Source organism: Lithobates pipiens, unplaced genomic scaffold (genome assembly GCF_037356315.1).
Source record: "Lithobates pipiens isolate NorthernLeopardFrog02 unplaced genomic scaffold, aLitPip1_a1.2 Scaffold_23, whole genome shotgun sequence".
Lineage (NCBI taxonomy): Eukaryota > Metazoa > Chordata > Amphibia > Anura > Ranidae > Lithobates > Lithobates pipiens.
The window spans coordinates 74,417,440-74,435,223 of record NW_027507785.1 but is presented as its reverse complement, the minus strand read 5'-3'; the positions used below and the strand labels follow the sequence as shown (position 1 = coordinate 74,435,223).

The 17,784-nt window shown below is 42.5% G+C and overlaps 1 protein-coding gene across 4 annotated transcripts in view; it reads left to right on the top strand.

Annotated features, from left to right (window-relative positions):
• FAM3D (FAM3 metabolism regulating signaling molecule D) overlaps positions 1 to 17,557 on the top strand; it is an 82,291-nt gene extending 64,734 nt beyond the window's left edge. For all 4 annotated transcript variants that reach the window (XM_077451895.1, XM_077451897.1, XM_077451898.1 and 1 more), the window contains 4 exons: positions 4,419 to 4,469; positions 5,343 to 5,427; positions 8,809 to 8,935; positions 14,638 to 17,557. In XM_077451895.1, coding sequence (XP_077308021.1) covers positions 4,419 to 4,469; positions 5,343 to 5,427; positions 8,809 to 8,935; positions 14,638 to 14,727 — 353 coding nt within the window. In that variant the 3' untranslated portion in view covers positions 14,728 to 17,557. The remainder of the gene's footprint in view (positions 1 to 4,418; positions 4,470 to 5,342; positions 5,428 to 8,808; positions 8,936 to 14,637) is intronic.
• The last annotated feature ends 227 nt before the right edge of the window (positions 17,558 to 17,784 follow it).

Genomic DNA, 17,784 nt, shown 5'->3' with positions numbered 1-17,784 from the left:
TCAATAGAGATCTGTGCACGGCGCACATGTCTTTCAAATTGCCCCTGAATTCACACTAAAATCACAGTTTGAAATCGTGTAAGTTCAGCTGAACTCGCACAATTTCAAACCCGCCTTCAGTGTAGATGAGGGTTAAAAAATGAATTTCATCTTCCCCCTGGTCTCCCATGCATTTGCCAAAATGATAAAATGTTGCTTTAAATTGTCCCCAAAGTTCTGGTGAAATGGAAGCTTAACATTTTGTTCATCCTTAACTCAATTTAGGAAGATTGTGTCACATCTTATTTTCAGTTTGGAATAATTTTGATGGTTCAGCCTCAAGCAACACCTAACAAAGATGGCACCTCATCCCTGAAAATTTGAAACATGAATCAAAGGACAGGAAGGGAGATTAGGGATTTTCGCGGTGCTAATTAACAAAGTACAATTAATTAAAGTACAAAATTAGTAGTACAAAAATGTATTAAGTTTGAGGTTAAAATCAGTAGCAATATATGCTTAAAAGATTCAGAATAATGCAATACAGTGGTTGTTCTCGTCAAGCACACATAGTCCCGACATGTTTCGCATTGGATTGCTTCTTCAGGGGATGTGTGAATGTTTGAACAAGATCTAGACCGAAAATACAAAAATAATAATAGAATATATCACAAAATTCATAAGTGCAGAAATAGGGAAAAAAAAAATAAAAAAAAAAAACCCAAAAATTTTCAGTTTGATGTGTATTATATGTGAAGTTGCGTGTCAGAGACCGGTATTGTCATAATATTGAAGCCTTTTGAGATTTCCACACATTAGTGGATTCCACCATTATTGTTAAATTATTGATCAGTAAGTTAGCGCTGCACTTCTTTTTTTTTTTGAGGTGTGGGAACACATAACAGTGCTTAGCGGCAGGCCTTTTACTCACACTTTTTTAATTTTTATCTCCGGTAGTTAATTGTAAATAGTAGTGTGGTGATTACCTATTATACTGATGATTGGCATGTGGAATTCATAAACATCAGGTTTCAATTGTGCCCCACCAGGCTGCTCCCCCATGGACAATGTGCCTGGCTGCTGAGTTCATCACCCCATCCCTGCACTCAGTGCACTGATTGGCAGCACTGACAGGCAGCAATGATTGGCACTGATAGGCGGCACTTATTGGCACTAATAGAAAGCACTGATTGGCAGCACTGACTGGCACTGATTGGCAGCACTGACTAGCGCTGATAGGCAGCACTAATAGGCAGTACTGATCGGCACTGATAGGCAGCATTTAGTGGCACTGATAGTTTGCACTGATTGGAACCACTGGAGCTGATTTGCAACACTGATTGGCACTGGTAGGTGCCACTGATTGGAAATGATTGGCACGGATAGGTGACCTTAGTTGGCACTGATATTAGGCGGCACTGACAGATGGCACTGATTGGAAGCACTGATTGGCACTGACAGGTGACACTTATTGGAAACACTGATTGGCACTGACAGGCAGCGCGGGTCCTACCCCCCCCCCCCCCCCCCCGACATCACCGCTGAATTTTGACAGCTGGTCTCTCTCTGCATTCAGTTACATCACATGTCAGTTTCACACATTCAGCGGTTCTGGCAAATGTCAATATCAGCTCAGTGTGAAACTGTCTCACAGGCAGCACAGACTGAACACTCATTGGATGCAGCCTTTCACAGCAGTCACAAAGGCAGATCTCGGGAGACAGCCAGCACAGGTGATTAGGGTGTGCCCAGGCACACTCCGCACACACCGTTTGCATGCCTATGCCCATTAGTGATCACTCTCACCCTTACTGGACACAAACTCTCCCTCTATTGTGGACCTCATATGTTATACAAGGTCATACAGCCCTTTAGCAACCTTTTTTAACCTTCTAAACACAAAGAAACCCTTGAAATAACTCTCCGGTCTAAATGCCGGGAGGCGCAGGTGGGCATTGCGATCATGTGACCGCTGTGATTGGCAGTTACAGTGATCACATGATTGGAAAGCTCCCGAACAAGTATGCATTGGGAGTTTTCCGGTACCCGCCATTTACTGTGCCGGGTGCATGCAGGGAATGCACACTCAGCACAGTAATATGTTTACATAGGGCTGCAATCTCTCCCAGTTAAAGCCCACCCACTGAGAGGCTGTATATATATATATATATATATATATATATATGCATACAGCTGGTGGGAAGAGGTTAAACTTGTGATCAGTGGGATCAATTACCCAATAACACATAGCCAAAAGGATCAATGGTGTAAGTGGGAACTTATGTGAGAGGCATACATTGCTCATTGCTCAAAGAATCCCTAGCAACCTCTGGAAGAACCCTAGGGGCCCTCGATGAAAAACCCTGACTTAGAGGAATGTATCACCATATAGTCCGGATTGCTTTAAAAGTCTATCATGATCTACGCATCTTATAAGGCAAATACACAAGACAAGTGCAATGCAGTGCACTATAACTACAAAGTGAAAATAGCTCAGCATATGTTAACAGCTTTAGGGGCAAACATGTATTTCACGCGAATCACAACTCATCCATTTCTGGTTCCCAACTTTCGGTTTACGATGTGATGGTGTCACTGCACAGACTTCACCTTACGTGTTACGTCTCTGTGACCTTGTTGGAGTGATCACTGAAGGGTGAATTTTGGAGCAATGCTGCATTTGTTGCTATTGCCAGTATCCACACTTCCATACAGGCATGTACTGGCCATTGGGACTACAGGGAGTTTCCCGGTGGGCCGATGGCTCAGTGGGCCACTCTGATGCAAGAGGGCTGGTGATGGGACACTCTGATGTAAGGGGGCTGCTAATGAGACACTCTGATGTAAGGGGGCTGCTAATGAGGCACTCTGATGTAAGGGGGTGCTGATGGGACACTCTGATGTAAGGGGGCGCTGATTGGACACTCTGATGTAAGGGGGCACTGATGGGACACTCTGATGTAAGGTGGCGCTGATGGGACACTCTGATGTAAGGGGGCACTGATGGGACACTCTGATGTAAGGGGGCACTGATGGGACACTCTGATGTAAGGGGGCACTGATGGGACACTCTGATGTAAGGTGGCGCTGATGGGACACTCTGATGTAAGGGGGCACTGATGGGACACTCTGATGTAAGGGCGCTGATGGGACACTCTGATGTAAGGGGGCGCTGATGAGACACTCTGATGTAAGGGGGTGCTGATGAGACACTCTGATGTAAGGGGTGCTGATGGGACACTCTGATGTAAGGGGGCTGCTCTGGGGACACTCTGATGTAAGGGGGCGCTGGTGAGACACTCTGATGTAAGGGGGCGCTGATGAGACACTCTGATGTAAGGGGGTGCTGATGAGACACTCTGATGTAAGGGGGCACTGATGAGACACTCTGATGTAAGGGGGCGCTGATGAGACACTCTGATGTAAGGGGGCACTGATGAGACACTCTGATGTAAGGGGGCGCTGATGAGACACTCCGATGTAAGGGGCTGCTGATGGGACACTCAAAATGTAAGTGGGCCGGTCTGGATGAAGTCCAGGGCCAAATTTCTTTCCCAGTCCAGCCCTGCTTCCATAAAATTTTTGTACTGTGAAGAGAGACTTTATTTGCACAATTGTATGACTGCAATTCATTTTGTAGGGTGGGGCAACGTGACACAATTTTTTTTGCTGTTTTGCATTTTTTACAAATACATTTGTAATAGACGCTGACAGCTTAATGAGGTAGAGAAGTGTGAAATAATAATAATAAAATTGTATTTATAACAATGTTTTGTTGTATGGTAGCTGTATGGAAGCAGATTGAACTATAGGTTGTTAGAGCACAGGGCAAAAACCTATATAGTTTGGCATGCCTTTTTATCCTGCCTTATTAAATTGGCCAATATTGGTGTGTTAGGTGAGTGCCAGTGAAGGTCACACATTTAAATGTGAATGAACTGCATTACTCGGGCATCAATCTATCCTTGCCGCTGGTATGAGTCGTTTAGAGTATTTACAGGACCAAGGAATGAAATCTATCATATGATCTCTCATTAAGTGCAACTTGTAATGGGTCATCTGATCTCCTGTTTATTACTATTCCTAACTGTACTACGCAAACTGGCAGTACTGGGAAGTGGAAAGACGTTTGTGTTGATTGCTCCAAGTATTGATTGATTAGTGGCCTTGCCACCTTAATTTGTATTGATAATGGTGATAGTTAACAATCTGATCTAACAACAATTTTGTTAAAATTATTCAGAGATCCAGTCTCATACCCTCAGCATTTGGTTCCCATACCCCAAAGGGAAATGGAAACCCCTGGTTAGGAATCCCTCATTTACAGAGTGTCAATAGAGTTTAATTTTGCATGAAAGTAAATGTAATCAAGATCAAAATAAAATATTTTTCTTTATTGATTTATTGGTTTTAATTTAATTTGTGTAACTTGGTTTTAGCCTCTACAGGTATACTTCAACATACGGGCCATTATGACATGTACTCTGGAAGTAAGTCATTTTTTCTGTTTTTCATATTATGTTATATATGATGTTAGATGAAGGTTCTGCTGATTTTCTACCGAGTATGTGTTTCACCTTCTATTGTTTAACCACTTGCCTACTGGGCACTTTTACCCCCTTCCTGCCCAGGCCAATTTTCAGCTTTCAGTGATGTTGCACTTTGAATGACAGATGGGCAGTCATGCAGCACTGTACCCATATGACATTTTTATCAATTTGTTCACACAAATAGAGCTTTCTTTTGGTGGTATTTTATCACCACTGGGTTTTTTATTTTCTGCTAAACAAATTAAAAAATACAGAAAAAAAAAAAAAGTTTTTCTTAGTTCTGTTAGAAAATTTTGCAAACAGGTAATATGTCTCCTTCACTGATGTGCACTGATGAGGAGGCATTGATGAGCACTAATAGGCTGCACTGATGGGCACTGATATGCTGCACTGATGAGGTGGCACTGATGAGGAAGCACTGATAGGCAGCACTGAAGGGCACTGTTGGGTACCGATTGGCATCACTGACACGCACGGATAGGCAGCATGATGGGCGTTGTTGGGGCTGCACTGATAATCAGGACCCTGATGACCAGTGCTCTGATTATCAGTGCATATGTACCCTTTCCCACTAACCGGTTACCAGTGCTCTCCTCTCCCCACAGTATGACAGCATGAGGAAAGGAATGCCATTGAGTGAACAGAGCGTACTCCCAGAACTGGCCTGACTGCGCTGTAGCCGTCATTTTTCTATAACATGGTCGGCAAGTGGTTAAACAAAAATACAAACTTATTTAATAATGAGGATAAGCAGTTGTAGTGTGCAAATTGCAATAACCTTTTCGTCATGACATTTTTTGTCATTTCTTTAAGATATCAAGGACGTTAAGAAGTTCTTGGAGAACATGGTAGATGGCACATTGATACTTTTGGCGTCTTATGATGATCCAGCCACAAAGTAAGTAAACAGTATGTTGCTGTGAAATAGGAAGAGATAGTCTGGCTGCCGCATACCTCAACTCATTCAGGCCATGGCCACAAAATGTTTTGTCCCACCCCTGGGGTGAAACATTTTGGGGGTATGGCCTGGATGAATCGAGCTGGGGCTACTTTTACCTGCTAAGCACTTTGGCTGGGCAAGGTGTGCTGCGGCCTGCCTACCTCTTTCTATTTCTACAGCATACTTTGGATCTGGACGAACCTTTCCCCAGCTTGAACCCAATTCATACCATCAGACCTTGTTAGCCTAAGCAGGGGCTGCTAAGCATTTATCGTGTGTTACAAACATTATGTAGCATTATATACATACTCCAGTTACATGATTGTGCTGAATCCTGCAGTCAAGTCTCTTCTCAACCTAAAAAAGCTGATAACAGAAAAAGAAAATTTTAACCCAGTGACATAGAAAAACGCTATACAATGTCTCAATTCAACATTATTTGCAAATTGAAAAATGTCTACACATAAAAATGTGAATTTACCTTGGCTCTTTTTTTTTTCATTTGAAACAAAAGTTTATTGAATTTTGTACAAAAGATTTGTACAATGCAATGTATATAATGGGGAGAGTCATGCAACCCAATAAACCAATTATAAAAATTAACAATAAAAAAGAGGTAAAACCGATGTCAATTATTTCCATATGAATTGATAACCATATGTTGCATATATAGACATACAGACAACATAAGAAAAAAGGTTAGACTGTACCAATATATGCAGTACCAGACAGACTAGGAGGTGCAAGTTGAAGAGGATTGTAACTATCTATCCCAGATTTTATTTTACTTGCCCGGGCAACCTCTATGTAAATTACCTTTTTGGAGGGTATCGTGTTATTGATTTCAGCAAGCCAGGCAGCTAGCATGGGGCAGCCACCAGGATCCAATTTCGGCTATTAGCTTTCTCGCTGCAAATAATGTTTCATGGAGGAATTGGAGTGTTTATATTTGTATATTCTGGTATCAGGAAATAGGCCCAGAAGGCATTGCTTGGGATCCAATGATACTGGTGAGCCCATTTGGTCGTGTAGAAAGTGAACGACCTGCAATCAGTATCCCTGAATCCGAGGACACTGCCAAAGGAGATGGTCAAAGGTGCTGACAGAGATCAGACACCTGGGGCACATAGAGCTGCGGGAGGAGCAGAATTTAGCCATTCATCAGGTATATCCTATGTGTAATATAGATTTGTGTAAGTCTGTCAGACAGTTTGGGGGACACCGCTCTCACTCTCATACTGGTCACTGGAAGTTCAACTCTCTGAGGATCAGAAAAAAAGAAATGTTGCCCTGCATAAAGATGGCCTAGGCTATAAGAAGATTGCCAAGACCCTGAAACTGAGCGTCAGCATGGTGGCCAAGACCATATAGCGGTTTAACAGAACAGGCTCCACTCAGAACAGGCCTCGCCATGGTCGACCAAAGGAGTTGAGTGCACATGCTCAGCCTCATATCCAGAGGTTGTCTTTGGGAAATATATAGTGCTGCCAGCATTGCTGCAGAGGTTGAAGCAGTGGGGGGTCAGCCTGTCAGTGCTCAGACCATACGCCACACACTGCATCAAATTAGTCTGCATGGCTTTCCTCCCAGAAAGAAGGCTCTTCTAAAGATTATGCACAAGAAAGCCCACAAACAGTTTGCTGAAGACAAGCAGACTAAGGACATGGATTATTGGAACCATGTCTTGTGGTCTAATGAGACCAAGATAAACTTATTTGGTTGAGATGGTGTCAAGCGTGTGTGGTAGCAACCAGATGAGGAGTACAAAGACAAGTGTGTCTTGCCTACAGTCAAGCGTGGTGGTGGGAGTGTCTGGGGCTGCATGAGTGTTGCCAGCACTGGGGAGTTACAATTCATTGAGGGAACCATAAATACCACCATGTACTGTGACATACTGAAACAGAACATGATCCCCTTCCTTCGGAGACTGGGCCGCAGGGCAGTATTCCAACATAACGACCCCAAACTCACCTCCAAGATGACCACTGCCCTGCTAAAGAAGCTGAGGGTAAAGGTGATGGACTGGCCAAGCATGTTTCCAGACCTAAACCCTACTGAGAATCTGTGGTGCATCCTCAAACGGAAGGTGGAGGAGTACAAAGTCTCTAACATCCACCAGCTCCGTGATGTCATCATGGAGGAGTGGAAGAAGACTCCAGTGGCAACCTGTGAAGCTCTGATGAACTGCATGCCCAAGAGGGTTAAGGCAGTGCTGGAAAATAATGGTGGCCACACAAAATATTGGCACTTTGGGCCCAATTTGGACATTTTCACTTAGACACGGCTGTGTGTTGAGTTATTTTTAGGGGACAGCAAATTTACACTGTTATACAAGCTGTACACTCACTACTTTACATTGTAGCAAATTGACTGTTTCTTCAGTGTTGTCACATGAAAAGATATAATATAATATTTATAAAAATGTGAGGGGTGTACTCACTTTTGGGAGATACTGTATATGCCTACCATGGTCATACAAGCAAAAACAACCTAGGATCTATATAGTCAGAAGGTGATGAGTATGTACCTAGGATAATGAGCATAATGATCAGATGAGCTAACCAGGAACATACAACTCCTGGGACATTGAATGGTTGTTTGATAGCCCTACCTGATTTAAGAATATAACTTTGATTTAACTTAAACTTTTTATGTAATTCACATGCTTCCAGTTAATGTTACAGCATACATTTCAGTGCACTTCCAAACTTGGGCCAAAAATTTAAGGAAGACCCCTTTTCTGTTCAGGCATGACTGTGCCTCTGTACACAAAGACATGGTTTGATTAATCTGTTGTGGAGGAACTCAAGTGAACTATACATAGCCCTGACCTCAGCTCTAACTCCATGGTTTCTGGATGGGATATCCAACAAGATTATATTGGTGTGATGGTCAGGTGTCCAAAAAGTTTTGCCCATATAGTGTATATATTAGAATATCCAAATAATGGTTAAAGCGTATGTAAACCCCACATGTCCCGTCTCTTATGCACACTTTCTGGTTTAAATTGGGGAGAATAATTAGCCCTCCTAGTTCTTATCTTGGGCCTACAGATCAATAACTGTCTATATTGTAGAGATCAAAAGAGTGAGAGAATTTGAGTAATTGGCAAAAGAAAACTGGGAATGTATGACACCACTCCACAAATGACTGCGTGTTGTCAGCCCAGAACAAGATGAATGCATAGGTGTAGTTCTGCACTTGCAGGGTCTTAAAAGGGTTAACACATGTGCATTTATTGCAGGCATGAACTGCATAGTCTTTTTTTATTTATTTTTTTCATTTTGCCCTGATATACACTCTAACATTTAAAAAAATTGAATATGTTTTCTGTTTCAGATTGGATGAGGAAGCCAGAAATTTATTTTCCAGTTATGGCAGTAGTTATGCAAAGAAACTTGGTTTCCGGGACTCCTGGACATTTGTTGGAGGAAAAGCCATAAAGCATAAAAGTCCCTTTGAACAGGTAAGTATGTTTTTGGATTAGGTCTGAGGTCAGCAAAGAAAGTCTCCACAAACTATATGCACACCAGTAAATGAGTCTGAACGGAAAAGATTCCGACCTCCTGTAGATAATAGCACAATTTGCTCAACTTGCACAAAATTTCTTTCTTTCTGGACCAAACTTTTATTACAAACTTTTAAAAACTAGAAGGTCCTGAGACTCAAAGGTCACCAAACTGTTAGTTGTATTGGCTGCATCTCCTGATTAATATATGGCATTACATTATAGTAGCTACTCTTCTATACAGGGCTGGCCTTTGCTATGTGCGGCCACGTGGGTGCTGGAGATTTTTGTAATGTGTGGGGTGCCAGAGCGTATGAGAGAGAAAATCATGTACAGCCCTGAACTGCTCACTGTGCCTACCTGCAGGGTGCTGACCACTGTGTCCTGTCACCTGACTGCTTCAACCAACAGCCCAGTCACCGATAAGACATCACAGTGAGTCATCACCAATCAGGAAATCCTACCACAACACATGATGGGATGCTGTCCATTGACCCCTCCTTCCAGGCAGCATAGCAAGTAAATCAAAGTGCCACACCACTGCTAAAAGGTCCAGATGTGACTTATTTCAGTAAGGGTCGGGAAGACAAAAGAGGAGTCAACATATTTTGGGGGTCCAAAAACACCCCCTTCATCAGGGCTTGAGATAGAAAACAATGTGTATGGACCAAATGTTAGCTGGACCTTTAATTATATTTTTGTCAGTGTGGTTATCAGCATGAGCTTCAACAGCAGCTGGTTTAGCCGTTATCTGCTTTTATTAGCCACAAATGTTTTGCTCCTGTTGGACTCATAGCTCCCAACTGACCCTCATTTGGAGGGGATGGAACCTAATCCCTTTTCTCTTTCCTTAGTGGTCTTGAATTTGGTTTCATGTGTAGACTTCTATAAAAGCTGTACTGTCAACTTAAAGCTTAATTCTATAGTAAATCTATAAAAAACAACCAGCGCAATAATATTAACCCCTTTTTAAAGCTGCTGAACAATCAGGGTCAATTATTCAAATCCCATGCAGTAAAAAATAAATAGATAGTGCAGCGCTGATGATAAATCCATATATCAAAATACACCAATGTGTGATGTCTTCAATGGTGCCAGATATAGTAAACATGCAGATGACTTCTTAACTAAACCTCCACCAATGGAAAAAATAGCTGATCACCTCCCAGTGTAGACCCTTGTTTACAGAGGGTCACACACGCTTTCCCTTATAGGGTATATCAATGTAACAGCAGTCAGCCAAGGAAGCTACAGATCCTGATAGATACCTCCTAATAAGTGGAACAGGTGCCCAGATATCGGATGAAGGAAGGGGAACCAAACTCCGGAGTCACAGTAGACATGCAAATGAAAACATATATAATGCTCTCCGCAAGCATAGACTTTTATTTAAAATTAGAGTAAAACTTACAAGTTGGGCACTGAAACCCAGTGCCTGGTATTCAAGCATGTATACAACAAGTCAGCGATGGCCACGGGTGATGTCACGTGACTTCCGTGGAGGTTTACCCACGGAGTCACCTGCATGTTTATTATATCTGGCACCACCGAAGACATCACACATTGGTGTATTTTGATATATGGACTTATCAGCCCTCCACTATCTATTTACATAATTCTACAGTAAGACTTTCATGCAAGTGCTAAATGTTCTCACTTGTTTTCTTGGAAAAACTTGGAACAAAGGGAAAATGTTGGTAAAAAAAAGGCTCTTTTGGGTTTAACCAATTACCCTACTTCATGGTCTCAATAAATGGGGACATGCCCTTTGTTTACATACTTGGTACTGAAAGATAACCCTCTTTCTCATCTCCAAAAGGAGAACAGCTCAGGAGGTATGCTGACGTTGCTTATATACTTCATTACTAAGGACAAACTTTGACTAAATTTGGGACTAAGCCAATCCCAGATTCTAAGACACAGCTCCCAATTTAGTGAGGGGACTCTTACTAGCCATTGAAGTAGATCTTGTTTAAATGGGTGCAGCAAGTGGTTGGAGCTTAGCTTCAAAGTTAGGGAGGTCAGGTCTTTAGTAACAATAGTTGTGACAGACTCCCATCAATCATCCATTGTAGGCTGACAAAAAAATTGATCTGAAAGGTAAGTCACAGCATGGAGTTTAGTCTTCCCCACCATGTGACAACATTGGGCCAATCATCAAGCACTGGTACATTAGAAGATGGGAAATGTTGTGAAACTTAAGGGGGCTCCCTTTCTTCACCACCAATGGAGTAGTGGAGAATAGAAAGAAATGTGACAACATGCTGCTGTGCTGTGCAGGGCTCAGCTAAGTGAAGTGGTGCAATGTCTTCCACAGGCAAGTCACAGGTTCACTTTAAATCACCTAAACTATTCTGCAGAATCTAGGAGGCTTAGCATTTTTAACCTAAATGCATTCTCTTATAATATGTTAACTTTTGTATTTAGCCAATACACTCTGAATAGCATAAATATAACGTTATGTTAAAAAAACTTGACTAATACATCTTAAAAATCATGGACTGTCCCAGAGACAAGTATCCAAAACCTAGGACTGGACCTTTAATCGGAGATAGTGGCCAATCATGTGACAGTGGGGCTGTGGTCCATAGCAAGTATACTGTTATATTCTATCCAGTATGCTGGAAATATATAGAAACGTGTTGGTTGGTATGCATAACACTTTCCCTTCCAACTTTTCATGATAATATTAATAAGTAATAAAGCAATAATATATTTATATAGGGGCCTGTTAACAATATAATTGATTGCACTTGTATGTTCTCAGAGATATGAGAAGAATGTAAAATATTATTCCAGCACCTACAATTGTTCTGTAGTAATGTAGTAGAATGGACAAGTACTTTGTCCCCCTCTGCTGGTAGATTTACAAAAAGACAAACTAGCACAATAGTAATATTAAACTGAATTTATAGTAGCTGTGTACATAGTTCTTTTGTTTTATTAGGATCAGTAAATGCATGAAAAAATAAATATGAAAAATTACATATTCATATTTTAGTCCCCTTTCACACTGTCGGACCGTTCAGGTCCGCCTGTCAGTTTTGACGGCGGACCTGAGCAGGCACTCCATGCTAGTCTATGGAGCGATGGATGTCAGCGGTGACATGTCCACTGACATCCAACCCGGTCCGATACACTAAAAGCAGACAGATGGCCCTACGTTCACATCTGTCGCTGGTGGATCGGATCAGGTGAGCTCTGATGAAAACGGACATGTTGTCTGTTTTTGTCCGATCTCTCCATGGAAACCAGCAGCGCTCGACAAGCCCCTCCCCACTCAGTGAGCAGAGAGGGACCTGTCATCCACCGGCTCAGCAGAGATCAACAGAGAAATCTGCCCTGTGTGAATGAGGTCTTAAAGTGGAGGTCCACCCTAAAGTGGACCTTCCGCTCATTGGAATCCTCCCCCCCTCCGGCGCCACAATTGGCACCTTTCAGGGGGGAGGGGGTGCACCCACTTCTGGCGTAGATTCTGCAGAAGGTACGCCCCTTTCCGCACAATCTACACCCCTTTCCGAAAGTCCCCCGCTGCCTGCTGGGAAACACACGGATCCCAGAGACAGCGGGGACCATCCTTATTGCGCAGCGCGACTCGTGCATGCGCAGTAGGGAACCGGGAAATGAAGCCGAAAAGCTCCACTTCCTGATTCCCATACCCAAGATGGCGGCGGCAGCACCCGAGAGACGATCGAGAGATCGGCTTCGGGTGCCGACATTGCGGGCGCGCTGGGCGGGTAAGTGTCACTATTTTAAAAGTCAGCAGCTGCAGTATTTGTAGCTGCTGGCTTTAAAAAAACAAAAACAAAAAAAAACGCAATTCAGCTGCAAGTTTGAAAATTACTTGCCAAGCTATTGCTAGACTTGCCAGGCTTCATAAGCTTCTTGCACAACTGCAGAAACTTCACATTGCATGACTCCAAATCAACTTTCTGCAAGCCTGCTGCAAGTTCTGGTTCAGTTATGTTGTGCAATAGTCATCCCACCACAGGGGTCACTGTGACTTGCATAGCTCTTGCTGTAGACTCAGCACAGCAACTTTGATCTTGCTAGAGACTTGCGATTGCAAATTTGCTACAAATTGGAAAAGTGTCAACTAGAACTTGTGCTTCAGGTGCTCTGCAAGTCTACAACTTGCCAGTGAAAATGTGCAGCAAGTTAACAAGACTTACAATTCAACACTGCCACAAATGTGTGGCAAGTTATCCTTGCTACATGGGATATGCAGTAAAGCATGCTTGTTATACTTACTGTGTAACCTTAGGCGTTCATCCTCCACATTGTGTAAAAAGGCTGTGTGATCCTATCTTCTTCCTCCTTCCCTTCTTCCACTGCGCCCAATTCATCTGCCGATAAGACAGAGCCTTAGGGGCACTCTGCAGATGCTCAGTTTGGTGTGTATTGCTAGAAAGTTTTTCTTTGTCTTGGGAGGGTGCATGGGATCAGTACAGAGCCAATCAGCACTGTCCAGGCAGAGGGCCAGGGGTCCTGCAGCCTCATTGGACAGTCAGGGTAGACTAAAAACTCCTCCTACAAGCTTTAACCAGACACTGATAGAAGACTGCTAATGATAAAAGGTATTTAGAAGTTTATATTTACTAAAAGTTGCATTTCATGTTCTGTGTACTGTGGGAGACCAAACATAGTGAATGCAGGGTCATGGGTTTAGTAACATGTTAAAGATGAAGTTTAATTTGCCTATATTTTGCCTTCACTGGTCCTCCCTTCCCCCTCATCAACATGCTCCAAAAATGTTAAAATAAAAACGTTCAGTTAATACCCTATTTAAACCCAGTAATGTCATCACTAGGTCTCTGTCTCTTGCAATGCAGGAAGATCTTGGCTGGTTGGAGGGGCCAACATGGTGCTGTACATAGCTTCCTGAAAATATCACAGCACCCTGCCTCAGTACACCTCTTAAAGAGGAGTTCCACTCATTTTTGTGTTTATTAAAAGTCGGCAGCTACAAAAAGTGTAGCTGCTGAATTTTAATAAGCACACACTCACCTGCCCCATGGTCCAGCGATGCGGCTGCCCAAAGCCTCACTTCTCTCCCTCGCCTCTCCACTGGCATTGCAAGTGTGGGCACCCAGGTGTGATAGCTTGCAGCGAGTCGCGCTGGACGTCCTTAATGGCCAGGCAAACTTCTGGGGCCTGTGACATGTCCCAAAAGATTGCAGGGAGGAGGAGTCCTTTAGGCGGCATGACCAGAAGTGGGAGCTTGGTATCTGTCAAAACTAGGTACCCGCTCACCCCCAAAGAAAAATGACATGCCAAATGTGGCATGTCAGGAGTGCTTAAAAACGGAAGTTCTACTTTTGGGTGGAACTCAAATTTAAGATCCCTCAGCTGTGATGAGGAGTTATCCAATTACCAAATACCTTGATGGGAGGATGTTAGTCTGGAGGAGCAGTGTTCTAGACAGGCTGTGTTGCATGCTGACCACCCTAGTCCACCTACATGTGATGTTGGCCTCTGTTATTGAAAAAACTGGATCCAGCGAATGAAAGGACAGTCAGTCAGGAGAGGGCTATAGAGTCCAGTTGACCAGCGCATACTGATGCTGAATTTGGTCTGGATATCCAGGCATTAATGGCATCTGCGCATGAAACATTTAGGTAAAAATTTTAGATATTTTATATTTTTTCTTTTCCTGACAGCACATCAAGAATGACAAGGAGACAAACAAATATGACGGCTGGCCGGAGGTCCTGGAGATGGAAGGCTGTATTCCTCGCAAAATGGACTGAGAGAGTCCTCTGGTTATAGTTCCGTTGATCCCACACCGCACTCCCAGGACTCCTCTGTATGAAGGATTTATAAGCAGAAAATACTGATAAGATCTCTATAGGATGTTGTGAAAGGTTTTATATGTTAATGTATATATTATTTTATTTAATAAAGGCAGGATCTGATGATGGGAATGCCGTCCAGTGATACATTCTTTAAAAAGCTGATTACATGGTAAATTACATTAAAATGGACCTGGCATCAAATATATTTTTCACGTTACGGCACCATTTTTATTCAGGCATTATCCAAGATCAGCAACTGCTTCCTGGCCTGAGATGCCAGCTCAGAGAAGAGACAATCATTGTAAATCCTGGTATCTGTGCACTTCTTGACTGTGTTCACAAATGTCTGACATGGGTCAATCCCATGTTCCAGTTATGTTCTACAACGTTACAATATACAGTCTGATCACTGCAGAAGGGGGAAGGAGGGGAGAGGTCTAGGGAAATGCATTCTCCTATGCAGCAGACTAATGACATTATCTCAGCCCAGGAAAAGTCACCGGACTGGAACTCAAGGATGGCTTTTTAATGGTTCAGCATTTTTGATAATTATTGAAAAAAAATCAAACAGGTCCTGTATATTGTGACATGACAGGAATTTATTCATGCAGACTGTAGAGTTACTGAATGGTCCACTCTGATGACTCGAGTACCTGTAATACCGCTTCATTACCAGGCCATTTTTCAGTTTTCATTGCTGTGATAGTTTGACAGACAATACTGTACCCAAATAAATTTATATCATTTTTGTTTTTTACTATATAATAGGGGTCTCCAAACTTTCTAAACAAAGGGCTGATTTACTGTCCTTTAGCCTTTAGGGGGGGCCGGAGTGGCCAGTGGAAGTAGAAAATGCCCCAGCGTCAGTGTGAGTATAAGATTTACCCCTGATGACATCAGTTGTGACGAAACGGTCATAGGGTCGTTGCACATATACGCACTGCGCATGCGTGAACCGTTTTATAGATACCAGCAGAACTTTTTTAACCGCTATCCTTGCAAAGAATATTTTTATGTACTGCGATCTTTGGAAACTTTAATAAACCACCTAAAGGAATTCTCTGCACTACTGGAGTTTTTTTGCTTTTTTTTTCTCCTTCTCTGGGAAATCCCTTGGACATCCGTGCCTCACCTGTGGAAGGGAACGCCTATTGGTGTGTAGCGTCTGTCTCCGGGGAGTGTGCCTCAGAAGGGGCTCTTCATAGATGCCAGTCAGTCACCTGTGTGGGAAGCCTATGAGATCCTAGCAGCATCCCTGCCGCTCTACTAAGCCTTATTTGACCCCCCTGAATAAGGGCGGTCCCTGGCTTTTTGGTAAGCCTTTCCTTTTCTACTGTGCGGTGACGGGCAGTACAAGTGGTGGAAGCATATAGCTAGGGTTTTGCATTGGAATTCTCCTTATTGGATACCTTCACTTATGAACTGTTTTTTTGTGGTCACAATATTTTTGTGTTTAAATGCACATTTTTTCTACTAATGTAGTAACCGCACAATCATATATGGATTATTTTTATTGTATGCTTTTTATTTGTACACTTTTGATTATTAAGGACACATTGTAATTATGTTGTACACATTGTAATCATATTCACTTTTATTATTAGAATATTATCCAGCGCTGCAGTCTTATCTGTATCAGTAAAAAAATGACATAGTGCCTGTAGTCAGTAGAAGAAGGAATAGTGCCCCATCATTGCTATTAGTGGAAGGAATAGTGCCTAATTGTTTATTTAATTGGGAGGAATTGTTCCCCATTGCTGGTGTCCGGTGGAGGAATAGTATCTCATCATTGGTGCCAGGGGAAGGAAAAATGCCCCATTGTTGGAGAGGAATGGTTCCCCAGTGTTGGTGTCAATGGAAGAAATAGTGCCCTGAGGGTCGGGTAAAGGTAAGCAAAGGACCACATTTGGCCCACAGGCCGCAGTTTAGAGAACACTGCTATATAAGAAAATAACAATTTGGGATTGCTTACATTTATATTTTATCTATATACCCTTAAAAAAAGCATCCAGTTATCTTTGGTGGTCGGTGACACTTTAGGATCCCCATCTTCACCTTTGAACTGCTTCGTTCTTCCTTCCTGCTGTGTTTACAAACATTCAATGCCCCTGTTTCGTCAGATTAGGTGACTCGTCAGAACGGAACTGACATTTTGTCACCGCCATCTTGCTATACCCCACACTCCTCCATAGTAAAGATGCACTGAGAGGGAGGCAAGCGGACATCTTGTTACACCCACTGGAGTTATGCATTTTAAACTTTTTTTAAACAGTAAACTGAGTTTGTATAGTGAAATGCAGTACTTAGAACTCCATCTGTCTGGTTAGATGTTGCATTTTAAAAGTAGTGACAAGCCTGCTCATCTCACAAGTTTGCTAATCTGACAGAAGTTCGCTGCTTTTAAAATTCAACATTTAAACATTCACACAGAGTTCTAAATACTGTATTTCACTATATAAACTCCAGTGGGTGTAACAAGATGTCCACTTGCCCCTTCTCACTGTATCCTTATTGTGGAGGAGTGCGGGGTGTAGCAAGATGGCAGCGACGAAACGTCACTTCCATTACACATTTTGACGGGTCGCTGAATCTGATGAAACACCCCTCTTCATCTATTGTGGATGGTAATGTTTACACCTGTGATGGCTCTGATTGGCTCACACTTATCACAAGGAACAGAGCCCACATATTAGTTTATGGGTGGACATGATGAGGAGATTTATCAGTGTTCACATGCTCACCATACTTCTTCGGCAATAGAAAACGTAAATTAAAAGTAACAGCATACAATAAAACAGCAAAAAGTAAAAAAAAAAAAAAAAAAACATGAAAATGAAAACAATAGAGGGTCTATTTATAAAACATTTTTTGGACAAATGTCACACACCCTACAGGCTGGAGAAATTTCCCCCATATTTTCTATGATCATCGCTCAATCTAATGGCCAAAATGCAGTATACTGTATATTTTCATTGCGGAGTTTCAGAAAACAATACTGCATTTTGACCACTA